The sequence below is a fragment of the Heterodontus francisci genome, chromosome 17 (genome assembly GCF_036365525.1).
Source record: "Heterodontus francisci isolate sHetFra1 chromosome 17, sHetFra1.hap1, whole genome shotgun sequence".
NCBI classification, from domain to species: domain Eukaryota; kingdom Metazoa; phylum Chordata; class Chondrichthyes; order Heterodontiformes; family Heterodontidae; genus Heterodontus; species Heterodontus francisci.
Genome location: NC_090387.1, coordinates 18,494,730 through 18,509,396, shown reverse-complemented (window position 1 = coordinate 18,509,396; position 14,667 = coordinate 18,494,730). Strand labels below are relative to the sequence as shown.

The window sequence follows — 14,667 nt, the reverse complement described above, 5'->3', positions numbered from 1 at the left end:
GGTGAAGTTACTGAGCCCAGCATTAGTACAAAGGACAATGAACTTCAATAGTTAGAGCAACAAAGCCACTGAAACATTATTCTATCTGTACTGACTAATTCAATTTATTTTTGTCCTTCCTTTCCCTGTCTCTCTTTCACGTGCACTAATTCCCCAGAGTTCCAATTCATCACAGAAATAAACCAGCGAGAGTTTTAATCACACTTCGTAACTTTTATTTAAGTGGTGCTGATGGCAGGACTCGCTCTTTAAGTTACGAGTTCATCCTTATGAGTGAGTTACAGTGTTCAGTAATAGTATTAGCTGATGAAATGATTTTTAGGTGCCTGATTGCTCTCGCGTTTGTATTTTACAATCAATAGGTTCAATGCCTAGTTTGTCCCCGAGCTGTACAGTCCAATCCTAGATTGGCCCAGGTTTGATACTTATAAAAGTTTAAGACAAAATGTAGATCCTATTGTGTTAACAAAAATACATAAAATGCAACCTAGTGAGGATTTGTAGTGGCTGTCAGAGAACAGGATTCTACCTCTCCAATGATTGAGAGGCTGCTCTGCTGTTGACAGTTTCACAAAAGGGTGCTGTGTCTTCATTCATCGCATTAAGTCACTGCAACTTGGAAAGAAAAATATTACTTAGAATGTACAGTACAGAAACAGGCTATTTGACCCAAAAGATCAATGCTGATGTTTATGCTCCACACAAACCTCTTCCAATCCTACTTCATCTAACCCCATCAACACTGCCTTCTATTCCTTTCTCCCTCGTGTGTTTATTTAACTTTCCATTAAACGTATCTACGCTATTCACCTCAACTATTCCTTCCGGTAGTACATTCTGACCACTCTCTGGGTAAAGAAATTCCCTATTTAACTTATTAGTGACTATGTTATATTTATGGCCCCTCATTCTGATCTCCCCTGCAAGTGGAAACATCCCTCCTTGCATCGTCCTGAAGACCTCACCCAGCTCACCCCTCAGTCTTCTCTTTTCCAGAAAAGGAGAATCACAGCCTGTTTAATTTTTCTTGATAGGTATATAACCTCTCTGTTCTCATAGTGATCTAGTTTAAAAATAATTGTTGCAGCAGCTCCAGTGTTTCTATATCCTTTTGTTATCTGGAGGACAGAACTGTTCACAGTGCCCCCAATGTGGGCTAACCAAGCTTCTATACAAGAAAAGTTTAGGCTGCATAAAAGCATTACAAAAAAGAAAATTGAGCTGCATGAGATTGGAACCTTCCAATGCTGCACTTAAGTGCAGGACTCTCAACATTTACTAAAAAAATGTTTGTAAAATACATAACTGAGAAGCACAGTAGTTCTTTGCTGCCATCTAGTGATCTTTGTGAGAAATAATTAGCAATAAAGGAGATGACTGCCTTGTGTTTGCCGTCACTATAACAACCAGGGACACCAAAACGTAGGCAAGGTTAACCTTCCTCTGAGAACGGGCTGGCATTGTCAGCTGTTTAAATAAGGGAGGAAATTATTTCTTAAAAAGAAAAAGCACGCTCAGAACATTTCTGGAAAAATGAATTCTTCGTTATCAAGGTAAGGGTAAAGTGTCTCCAAATCCACATTCAAAAATGTTGCCTTAGAATTGTGAAAAAGTGAGATTTAAACAGAGGGACTGTGTCAGCCATTGATAAACACCCAACCCACACAGCTCCTGGTATCAATGCAGCTGTGGATAGAGAACCTGATCGATTTAATAAGAATTTATTTTTAAATACTACGTCAGGGGACCAATTTTAGCGCAGTGCCAGTCAGGGCCTCTTAAGGTTGCGCTATTAACGAGATCAAGTTCAGCAGTCATTTTGAGTCACCTTGTCAATGTTGGGTCCATGCTAGGGTTTAATTATTTACTGTGCAATAGTTAATACTTACAAATTCTCCCCTCATGTTTCTGAATGTGTAAAATAGAGGTCAACAAAAGACTTGTCTGAGAAATTGGAACAAAAAAGGGTATTTTGCTTCTGTACTTAATGGGCATTCTTTGGCAAATTGCCACTTTAGTCAGGGTTACACAATTATGTCACCAATAACGCTGGTTGCACCAAGCATCACATCTTCCATTTAATCTCTTTTTTTGCTGTCATCGGTTTTCTTCCCTTCTCTCAAAAGGCGTTCCCATTTTGAGACATGTGGGAGGGATGTGGGGGGACATTACTCATAATATTCCGTTAATAATCTGGCCAATTCTCGTGGGTATCCTGCATTGTATTCACTTATCAACATTCCTTCCTCTGCGGACTCTTTCTCAATTGCCACTGATGTGATTTTGACCATATTCCAGTTATCAAAAAACAAGCATGAACAGGTGATGATCTCAGTATATCAATAGTTCACAAATAATTGAATAACCTGCTTTACAAATGGCCTTCATTGCAAGGGGATTTGAGTACAGGAGTAAATAAGTTGTGCTGAAATTGTACAGAGCCTTGGTGAGACCGTACCTGGAGTATTGTGTACAGGTTTGGTCTCCTTATCTAAGGAAGGATTTAGATGCCATAGAGGGAGTGCAGCGGAGGTTGACCAAACTAATCCCTGGGATGGCGGGATTGTCTTATGAGGAGAGATTGCAGAAACTAGGCCTGCATTCTCTAGAGTTTCGACGAATGAGAAGTGATCTCATTGAAACTTACAAAATTCTTACAGGGCCGACAGGGTAGATGTGGATAGGATGTTTCCTCTGGCTGGTGAGTCTAGAACAAGGTTACACTGTCGCAGAATAAGGGGCAGGCCATTTAAGACTGAGATGAGGAGAAATTTCTTTACTCAGAGGATGGTGAATCTTTGGAATTCTCTACCCCAGGGGGCTGTGGAAGTTCAATCTTTTGAGCATGTTCAAGACAGAAATCGATAGATTTCTGAATACTAACGACATCAAAGGATATGGGGATAATGGGGAAAAATGGCGTCGAGATAGATGATCAGCCATGATCTGTTTGAATAGCAGAACAGGTTCGATGGGCCGAATGGCCTACTCCTGCGCCTATTTCCTATGTTACTACTTCCTACAATTAATTCTCCATGCTTTGCCCATATCCCAACTTGGATTAATTCCCGTTCACCCATCACCCGACAGCTCTCAGAACTACACTGGCTCCGCCAACAACTCGATTTAAAAAATTATCATCCTAGTTTTCAAATCCCCCCATGGCCCTACTCCTCTATATCTCTGTAAACTTCTCCGGCACTACAAGCATCCCAAGTTCTCTGTGCTCCTCCAATTCTGGCCTCTTGCACATTCCCAATTTTTACTGCTCCCACATTGGTGGCCATGCCTTCAGTTGCCTAGGCCTTTTGATCTGGAATTCCTTCCCTAAGTTTTTTCTTCTCTCTACTTCTCTCTCTTCTCCTTGAAAGATGGTCCTTAAAATCTACCTCTTTGACCAAGTTTTTGGTCACCTGTCCTAATATCTCCTTATGTGCCATAGCGTCAAATTTGGCTTAATAACACTCCTGTGAAGCACCTTGTGATATTTTATGTTAAAGCTGCTTTGCAATTGGGTGAGGAGGGGTTGAACGGCTCCCCTCTTTTCCCTCTCATTGTTTGACCACAACAGATTTATTTCCTTTTAAGTGCATATACTTGCCAACTCAGTGAGTGGTTAACTGTTTATACACCATGATCATAAAAGAGCCAATTAGACAGGTTTTCTCAAGTTTAACAAAGAAAGAGGTTAACTTTATTGTACATAAACAGATCTAAGTAAAAATAATTAAATTACGCTCCAACTTTCACACACGCATACACAAATAAGTTACAGAGTGGGGAAGGATAGATTGGTTGAATTAGAGTCGAGAGAAATAAAAGGGGTCTACAGTCTGTGGAGGTTGGTGACTCAGCTGGCTTCAGGCTGAATTTGGTGGTCATGAGGCTTCCGGTTTGAAGTGCTGGATGCTGATTCAGTAGTTCTCCAGGAGACAGCAATGCAGCTGAATTGCTTCAAGGGAGGTCTCTGCCTGTTCTTTTCAGAAAGTTCTCTCCTGTGTAGCTGAAGGAGGTATCTGTCTGCTCTTTCCAGAAAATTCTCTATTGTGTAACTGAAGGAGGCTTCTTCTGTTCTTTCCAGAAAGTTCGCTCTCTCTCTAGCTCCCTCCTCAGGCTTATGTAAATAATTACAGTCAGCAGACCCGGTTCAAAGCTTGCAAGGTTTGAGCGGTTCGTCCCCACCAGTTTAATATTCAGGTTTCCAGCCGATGGGTGAAAAAAAATCATCATTCGACCTAGCGCGTTTTCATGACACTGCTATATAAAAGCAAGTTGTTATTTAAAAACATAGAAGATGAAAAATATGAACACAAACTACAATCCCTTTCAGAGTGCATCAATCTAGCAGGCCCCATCTACAATTATTGAATAAGCAGACTGCCACATCGGGCTAGAGTCTGGGTTTTAGCAAGAAGCAGAAATATAAGAAAAGATTGAATAAACTGGTATTTTTCCTTTTCATCAAATCAGTAACAGAAATGGTTGTTAAAGAGCTCCTGCTTGTAAACCATATTGAAATTCAGGACTTATCTGGAAATGTGCTTCTTAGTCAAATGATTGTGGCCTGGCTCCAAAAGTTCCCTCTTTCAAATTAACCCTTTCCCTGTGTTTTGTCTCCACAATGTACTCACCGAGAGATTCAACCATAACAGCATTTACAACACAAACAAGTGCCCACGGCTCCCACTCGATGGCCATTCAGTGACACACTGTTGGACAGTGCGAATATGGACAGGACCAGACTCAGCTGTGATATAAAGTTTTTTGCAAGAGTTGCTCATCATTTTACTTCGGGCAGAGTGGCACTAACCTGCAATGGGTTTGACCAACCTAATAACTGCTTAATTCAGTTACCACCCTAAATTATTCATTTGTTTACAATTATGAAGGTGTTTTGGCAAGAGTAGGAAGGGAGGAAACTTTCCTTCAGCAGAAGGGTTGATAACCAGAGGACACAGATTTAAGATAATTGGCAAAAGAACCAGGGGCGGAGGTGGGGGGAGGGGATTGGAATGAGGAGACTTTTTTTAAATGACGTGTGTTATGATCGGGAATGCAGCAACTGAAAGGGTGATGGAGGAAGAGATTGGAGATGTGTCTATCTCAGTCAGGCTGAGGTGGATGCAGAGGGGGCTTTACTTCCAGGCTGCTTCTGCACATCTGTGAGCTACCAGTTTCAGACAGGATTCTCCTCCCTGCCTGGCAGTGGGTGCAAAAAGGCCCAATAGAAGTCCCCTTCACAATTAAAAGCAGCAAAATCCTAATATCCAGGCCAGGATGCAAAATACAAGATGGATAAAGGCAAGTTTGATCATTTATTCAAATATAGAAGCAGTGTGGCAGGCTTGTGAGCACCTGTTGGAACAGAGAGCCATTATAAGTTGGGTCGCCACTAACAGTATGGAGAACACTTGATGTACTGTAGATATATAGCTAGTGCTTCGGTGAACAAGCCTAGTATCAAAGAGGATTTTCTTTTCTTGAATGATGTTGGAATGAAAAGTGGGTGGGAGGGAGAAATAAAGGACTTTTACCACAACAAGAAGAGTCAACATCCACAATATTCCCCTTCCCAAAGAATTGCTTTCTTTCCCATTGATACTTTATTGCACCTCTCGAGGAAGAGCATTAGATTCTAGACGAGAGCTCATCTGATTGACAGGTAAATGAACTACATGGTGTGATACTGAAGTGATCAGTCCCAGGTTCAATCCAAAGTCTACGCGGAACTCAACAATCTCTAGCAGTTTGGGTGCTACAATGCAATTAGCTGGGCAGTAGAAAGTTCCAGCTCCCAGTGACTATGTGTGTGTGCGCATGGCTGGTGGATGAGGGACGGTCAGGCTCAGCAATGGGTGCCTCCTGTAATCCAACAGCCTTCCTGCACTCATGGCCGAGGCTGTCATGTGAAGTATAGCCAGCGAGAAGAGATATCGGAGGGTGGCTGTACTCCAGCATGAGTTGGCATCTTCAAGAGGACAGAATATTGAGAGTGGAGGACGGGATGTCCAGTTGCAGCATCAGACTACAGCATTCAACAGCAAAGAGGTATATAATACAAAATGTCGGGACCATCTGAGTGAAGCAAGCCTACACAGACACAAAGGGTGGATTTTGTGTAGGAGGTGGGGCTCCTGGCACTGGGCCAAAAAGGCAGGGGAGCCCTGCCTCGGCCTTTTCCTGCCTCCCTGGAGCAATCCTCCAGTATTTTTGCAACAAAGTTTCATGAGCCGGTCCCTTTAAAGATGGGGATCTCACCTCCATCAGCTGCCGGCCAACCACAGGACTGGCAGCTCAGCAGTATCGACAACGCCACCAGGTACGGTGGCCACTGCCAGTACTGCAGATGCCTTGGATCCAGGGGCAGTGCTGGAACCCTGGACCAGAGGTAGGTGAGGCAGGATCGCCGGGGCCAGTCCAGAAGGGCACTGGGAGGACTGGAGTCCTGGGGGGGGGCGGTAAAGTGGCTCCTGGCAGAGGTGCTCTACGGGCCACAGATTGCTCCCGGAGGAGGGACCCCCCCCCCACCCCCACCCCACCCCCAAAGCCCAGAGAGAGAGTGCCTCATTTTACAAGGCACCATCCCAACCTGGCAGAGGACCTCCACTGCTTGTAAAATCCCAGCAGCTCAGGGAAGAGGCCTTTAATTGGCCATTAGCAGGCCACTTAAAGGCCTCAATTGGCCTCTGGGCAGGAAGGCCGTTGTCGGCCTATCCTTCACCCAGTACGATCGACGCGGAGACAATGGGCCCTCCGCCACCCCCCCCGCCCCACCACACATCGGATTCTCCGTGACCCTCCCCATCACTGCCTCTGGCCGCGTCTCAGGAGGGCCCATAAAAACCAACTCAAAAAGAGAGAGGCGGTACAGGGGGAAGGCAAGTTAAAGCAGCAGCTCCCTAAAATTGCAGATATTCGTCAGCCACAAGCAATCTCCTCTGACTGGCTAACAACTGGAAAACAAATTAAAACCCTATCAAGCTGTGACAGGAGAGGATCCCAGAGTGAAGTAAATTAATCAAGAATGGAAATCAAATTGTATATTATAACAATTATTTATTTGAATGAATGCATCCTTTGCAAAATAGCACAATCAATTATTTAACAGAATGCTACAGCATATTTCTGCCCGCCTTCTTGAAAATTTAATTGATAGGAAAATAAGACAAGATACAACCAAACAGCATAGAAAACCGTACAATGGAACAACCAAACTGCCCAGTCAGAGATGGCAGTTTTCCCAGTGGGGAGTTCCTAGTTTTCCCATGACCTCTGTTGACCCCAGTACTTGGAAATGTTAAAATCAGTACCCCTACCCCCACCATAAGTGCTTTCTTTCTGAGGACATACTCAACAATCATTCTGAGAGGGTTTGTTGGGATATGTGCTGAGAGGCTGTTTCCCTTGGCCAGAGAGTATAGAACTAGGGGTCATAGTCTCAGGATAAGGGTCGGTCATTTAGGACTGGGATGACGAGAAATCTTTTCACTCAGATGGTTGTGAATCTTTGGATTTCTCTACCCCAGAGGGGTGTGAATGCTCAGTAAAGAGTATATTCAAAATGAGAATGATAAATCTTTGGGCACAAAGGAAATTGAGAGATATGTGGATAGGGCAGGTAGGATCTTATTGAATGTCGAGGGTCAAGGAGCTAAATGACTGACTCCTGCATCTATTTTTATGCTATGTCCTTATTAAAAATTTTCATAATGCCAACTATCATTTACTTTTTATCTGCCTTAAAAGGAAGTCCTTCCCCTTCCCTCCTTCCCCTGATGGTGCAGACTCTTGCCACAGGCATCAGATACCCTTTGGTATCTCACCCATGCAACCAATCATCATGTTAGACTAGGCGATGTGTGTCCATGGAATATTTGACCACGGAGGTCACCGTCAGCCCAGTCTTCCCATCACCTGATGTCTACACATTTGAACTTTTCAAGCAAGGGGAACTGGATGGTAATCAGGAGCTAGAACCCCAGCTTATTTTTCTTGGCCTCGCCCCAGTGCTGGTTTATAAGGCCTGTGTTCTCAGCACCTTGCTGTATGACTGTGAAACATGGGCGACTTACAGCTACCAGGAAAAGAACCTCAATAATTTCCATCTTCGCTGTTGTTATATGTTTGGTTCAGCTCTTAGACTGTTGTATTTAAACATTAATATTTATTTCATAATAACTATATAATACTCCACACTAGCCTATGTGACTCCTTCAAAAGCCTCGCAGTATCTGTTCTTGAGTCTCTCCCACATGATCTTTTACATCATCATGAAGGGTGGTACACTTTACACTGTCAAGTTCGACCCGTTCAGAACCTTATATTACAGCTATCTGCAGCACATTATGGGTATATCCTGACAGGACAAAAGCACAAATGTGGCAGTCCTTTCAAAGGCAGAGCTCCCAAGAGTGTTGGCACTAATGAAACAGAGACAGCTTTGGTAGATCGGACACGTGCGCAAGATGGAAGACGGTCGAATACCCAAGGATGGTGAGATAGCTGGGGCCAGACAGCCAGTGGGGCACCCAAAGCTCCGCTTCAAGGATGCTTACAAGTGAGACATGAAGAACCTAAAGGTCAACTATCACACCTGGGAATCATTAGTTGGTGAAAGAGGGAAATGGCGACACATCCTGTGGACTGGTGTGCACTACCATGATGACCAGTTGCTACAGCAGCTTGGCAACAGGTGCCAACATCAAATACAACAACTCACAGCATCACTTGGCAGCTTCTCGTGCAGCACTTGTGGTAGAACCTGCCTCTCAAGGATTGGCCTTCACAGCCATCAACAAAGGTGCACCAAGAGGAGGCACGCCATCATTTTTCGTAAATGGAAGGATGCCAACCAGCCCCAGTGATGGAGACAGAGTGTAGCAATCCTACTGGATATTAACTCAGCTACAGGCTGGGGATCAAAGCTGGGACTGGCTTGGTGCATTCAAAGACTTATTGCGTAGTCAAATGAAAAAAAGCACCATTGGTCTATTCAGAAGAAGCATTAAGTTTGACCTTGCATTACTTTAAGCTTGTGGTTTTCTTTTGCTAAAATGCAATAGTAGCAAAAGTATTCATTAACTTTCCTGTAAGTACTTAGTGAAGCAGTGGAAGTAAATTATTTAATTTCGGATGCAAATATTCTGCACCAAGTCTTTGCAGACTGAGTCATCAGAAGCCTTGTCTGTTTCCTTTATTGTCATTTTACTCTTCTGATTTTCCTCTATTAATGTGAATTTCCTTTTATTGTTCAGCTTTTATTCTGGCTTGTAGCTATCTTTCTTTCATCCTCACCGTTTTGGTCACATTTGATTAGATAGTCAGATAGTCACATTAGATAGCCAGAAGCTTTTTCCCAGGGTGGAAGAGTCAGTTACTAGGGGACATAGGTTTAAGGTGAGAGGGGCAAAGTTTAGAGGGGATGTGCGAGGCAAGTTCTTTACACAGAGGGTGGTGAGTGCCTGGAACTTGCTGCCGGGGGAGGTGGTGGAAGCAGGTACGATAGCGACGTTTAAGAGGCATCTTGACAAATACATGAATAGGATGGGAATAGAGGGATACGGTCCCCGGAAGTGCAGAAGGTTTTAGTTTAGGCAGGCATCAAGATCGGTGCAGGCTTGGAGGGCCGAATGGCCTGTTCTGTGCTGTACTGTTCTTTGTTCGTTGTATTTATACCTCAGGTGAAGCATCCAAATCTGCAAGGAAGGAGCAAAAGGCCTGCGCCAGTGTGCGAGTCTTTGCCAAGCAATGTCACTTTGGTAGTGATCCACCTGAGACTAAAATAACGTCCCACTTTGTCAGACGCCTGCAAATAGAGTTATTTAAATTGAGAACAGAGGCGTGTTAGAGCAAATCCTGTCGTGCTTTACTTTGGGGTAGATGGTGTGGAAAAAGTTACTAGAATTTGAGTCTGTCTTCAAAAGTCACCAAAGACCAAAAAAAATCAATAGTGGCGACATTTTTATGACAGGACAAAGTGTTAATAAAAGGGTCTGGCAGCATCTGTGGAAAGAGAAGCAGAGTTAACGTTTCGGGTCAGTGACCCTTCTTCGGTTCCGAAGAAGGGTCACTGACCCGAAACGTTAACTCTGCTTCTCTTTCCACAGATGCTGCCAGACCTGCTGAGTGAATCCAGCATTTCTTGTTTTTGTTTCAGATTTCCAGCATCCGCAGTATTTTGCTTTTATGTTAATAAAAGGGAATAGGAGCCAGAGCATAGAGCTATATGTGAAGCTTGTTCTGGGATATGTGGGAATCAGTCTTAGGTAACTGGAGATTTGGTTCCATCTCATCCACTGAATTCAAGGGGCCATCTGTAAAGCTAACAAATGAGTAATTGGAAACTAACAAGAAACTGAAGAGTTGGCTCAATCTGAAATTTCCACCAGTAAAGAGGGATGATGAATACTGTAACTTTAGAAAGGAATCAATATCTTTTTAGCCTGGATTAAGCACAGAAAAGCTTGGACCTAGCCCAACATTATTCCGCTACCAAAATTCAGATTTGGCTGGCTATTCTAGTGTTTCACTCATTCCTAGTTAATGCTTCCTGCATTTCAATTTCTCACAAGATTATCTGGAATTGCTGCTCTCCACGCACTGTGTTTTCATCTTTTTGTTTTTATTTTAAAAAGGGATGCTCAGGTTAAGATCATGGAAGGGACAGTGAACAATGCAGAAAAGTATCTTGGCCACTTCTGCACGCTTTTGGCTTCCTACACTCGGAAGAATGCCAGACTGAGAGACAAGGTTGACCTGCTGATAAAACATCTCATGGACTTTGCAAACACTGAGAATTCAGAGATGCGAAGATGCCTCAAGGACTTTGGAGAGGAGTTGTCTAAAATTCAGGACTATCGCCAGGCAGAGGTAGAAATGTTCACTGAAAAGCCTGTATTCACAGAGGTGGTTAATACTCTACAAAATACTCACCGGGGAGAAGGAATACAAGTTAATGTTTATTAATTGTGCAGGAAATTGCACACATTAATATAGACTAGAAATCACAGCTGTACTATACTGATAGTTTGGCATAATATTGTCAGTTATTCACAATTTTAAAGTAATTACATTTTCATTAATTATCATATAAAAACCCTGCATGAAGACCTGCAAAGCAACGTTGCTTTGTGAATACTAACCATGAGGTACACAAGAGTGTCTTAGGAGACACTTATTGTGATTTTTTTACCTTCTTATAGGGGAAGTGGGTGGTTGGAGGTACTCAACATCATCTAAACTACCATTGACAGCTCAGCTGAATTCAGGAAATCACTGTGTGGGGAACTGTTGGCATACAACTGCATGGTACATGATATTCAAGCTCGAGTGCATGGGATGTCCAGGTTTTTTTTTGTCTTTGTGGATTGTAGAGATTCTTGGAGGCAATATAAAGTTTAACCCATGTGCCAAGAAATTTGCATCTATCTCAAGTCGCTGATACAAACAAATCTTAGTGTTCCATTTAGGACACGTCCACCAGTGAGGCAACAGTGATAGTAAACGTCCTGGCCAAACTCCCAGACAACAACCTTCAAATATTATCAACCAGAGCAGAACAAATAGGATTCAACTGCCTGAGTTTCAACAAGTTTTACCGCAAGTTGATTCCAATTCAACTACAGGAAATAGTTTCAGGATTAGAAACATATATAGTCAGTCTTACGCGATGCTTAGTATTGAAATTAATACAGTCCCTTTGGAATGAACATTTTAAAAAAAATTATTTGAAATAACATTGGCAAATGCGAGAGGAACAGGCCGGCCTTTCATTCAGTGCAACAGAACTTAAGCTCATCACTTTCTTTAACTCATCGCATTCAAATAGCAAGAGATAAAGAAGCCAATAATGTTGGGAATCGAGAATAAAAGTTGAAAAATTTCAGGTCATTCACATCTGAAAGAGAAAGGTTAATGGTTCAGTTGTGCCCTGACATTCTGATGAAGGACTCCAGTCAAAGTATCCACCTATCTATTCACTTTCAGTGACTAACTGACCTGCATTTCCAGTATTTTGATACAAAGCCCTGAAGTCCGTTTGTCTCCAATGCCAGAAGACATTGGGCTGGATTTTGTTATTGTGGGTGCCGTCCCACCTGTGACATCTGCAGCTGCGCCACTACATTTAGCATAATGAAGGCGGTTGTTCCCCCACCCCCCCCCCCCCCCCAATCACATGGCAGGGGTGGCATTGTCGATGCCATTTACAGCATCTCCTGATGTTGGATTACAGAGTTTAATCCTCCCCCCACCTCCCCCCCCCGCCCCAGACAACTGTACCCACTTGCAGAGCTCCCCACTTTCCCCCAACAGTATCCATTTGCAGAGTTCCAACCTCTCCTCACATCTGCAGATTGACCTTAGTGACAATGTCCAACGTAAAAGCAAACTCAACAGGATAACAACGCATAACTTACCTAACCTTTGCAGGCACCGAGGACTTTCATCTCGGTAGCGCCAGCTTTTCAAAGACGGGAAAGTGAAGGCACGTGAGTGCCGCACGTCATGCAGAAGATTGCGAACGGCTGGTAGGATCGCGGTGAATTACATTCTAATTCATGTAAAACGGTATTTAACATGTTTAAAGTACGGTCCCGTCGCATAGCGGCGGAGGTGCCGCCACGGAAAAAATCGGAACCCGGCATTACGGCGTCGGGTTCTGCAGCAGACGAATGCGCACTGATTCTCTGGCAACCCCCGCCATAGAACCCGTCTTCAAACCGAGCACCAAACCCAGCCCTTTATCTCAGTTTCCAAGCATCAGATCTCCACTAATATTGACATATTCAGTGCTTAGAAGCCTTGGAATGTAGCAATGAAGTTGCTTTATTTATAAATTCCTACATGTAATTCTGACTTTCAGAACCAGCAGGCACTTGAACCCACTCATCTTCCTTCTGAAGTAAATCTTGAAACAAACATTTGGTCCACGTAACTGACTCTTCCAAACAGTGGCACAGTGGCGCAGTGGTTAGCACTGCAGCCTCACAGCTCCAGGGACCCGGGTTCGATTCTGGGTACTGCCTGTGTGGAGTTTGCAAGTTCTCCCTGTGTCTGCGTGGGTTTTCTCTGGGTGCTCCGGTTTCCTCCCACAAGCCAAAAGACTTGCAGGTTGATAGGTAAATTGGCCATTATAAATTGTCACTAGTATAGGTAGGTGGTAGAGAAATATAGGGACAGGTGGAGATGTTTGGTAGGAATATGGGATTAGTGTAGGATTAGTATAAATGGGTGGCTGATGGTCGGCACAGACTCGGTGGGCCGAAGGGCCTGTTTCAGTGCTGTATCTCTAATCTAATCTAAAGAACCTGCACAATCTATGTTAACAGACTTCATTCAACTCATTAAAGCTCTGTAGTGGGACTTGAATTCATGATCTGTAGGTTGCTAGAACAATACCATAACCATTGCCCTATCATAACCTGCCTTTGAGGAATAACCTATTTTTCATAAGGGACCCTTAGCAAATGGTAACATTCCAATAATGATCATTGATAATAAGCTTTCACTGCGCTGAGACTTCCCACACCTATGAAAGATGAAGTGCTCAGGGAGATTATGGAGATTAGGTGATACAAGGTGATTACCACAACACAGAAGATAATTAACACATGAGGGAATTAGTCAAACCATGAAAAGATGTTTCTGTTATTGCTAAGTCACGTTTTTGTATCATAATTTCACAATTCACTTTGTTGCAGCAATTTCTTCACAAGATTGGTCGTTAATATTATTCTTTTTTTGCCTACCTCTCTGAATTGTTTTAGGTGGAAAGACTGGATGCCAAGGTTATTGGACCACTAAAGGCATATGGTCCGCTGACAAAATCCAAACGGGTATTTTATTTCTTCATTGCTATTTAATTATTGTTACTGTGCTTTTCCACAGTAATACTTCCAATTAATCAAAAGTCATTTTTTTTCTATCCAGATACCAAAAGCTTCATATAAATAATAACTTTCATTAATATAGCACCTTTAATGTAGTAAACGCCTCAATAGCACTTCACAGACAATATTTGTCACCGAACCACATAAGTGGATATCAGGACAGCAAAGGGGTAGGTTTTAAGAACCGTTTTAAAGGAGGAGAGAGAGGTAGAGAGATTTAGGGAGGGAATTCCAGAGCTTAGAGCTCAGGCAGCTGAATGCATGCCCACCAGTGGTGGAGTGAATAAAATTTAGGAGGCTGCATTTGCTGACATCGCAACCACTAGGTGGTGCTGCAATGGCACATGCGCAAATGCAGCCTGTGCCACTAAAATGTCACAGTCTGCGATGTCAGGCAGCTGCCAGGACTAAAGATGGCGTTGCTCAAATAATCACAGGAAGGCAACCTAAACACATGGCAGCACACAATGGCCAGAGAGAGAGAGCGAGCGGGCCGGGGAGGGAGTGAGTGAGTGGGCCAGGGAGGGAGTGAGTGAGCGGGCCGGGAGGGAATGAGCTGGGGGGGGGGTGCAGTGAGCGAGCGGTGGGGTTGGGGGGGGGGGGGGGTAGTGAGCGAGCGGAGGGGCAGGGAGTGAGCGAGCAAGCGGGGGGTGGGGGGAGCAGGCAGAGGGAGGAGGAGGTCTTCGGCTGCGCTCTCCCCACTTCCCGCACCGCCAGTCACTGCCTGTGTTACGCGATGACGTCATCTGCACATGCGCCAACCAGTCCTGGCAATGTG

The 14,667-nt window shown here is 43.7% G+C and overlaps 1 protein-coding gene across 1 annotated transcript in view; it reads left to right on the top strand.

Moving 5' to 3' along the window:
- Positions 1–1,421: 1,421 nt before the first annotated feature.
- LOC137378741 (CBY1-interacting BAR domain-containing protein 2-like) overlaps positions 1,422–14,667 on the top strand; it is a 39,470-nt gene continuing 26,224 nt past the window's right edge. Inside the window, exons 1-3 of the mRNA XM_068049107.1 lie at positions 1,422–1,553; positions 10,635–10,869; positions 13,767–13,835. Of these exons, the coding sequence (XP_067905208.1) occupies positions 1,534–1,553; positions 10,635–10,869; positions 13,767–13,835 (324 nt within the window). The 5' untranslated portion in view covers positions 1,422–1,533. The remainder of the gene's footprint in view (positions 1,554–10,634; positions 10,870–13,766; positions 13,836–14,667) is intronic.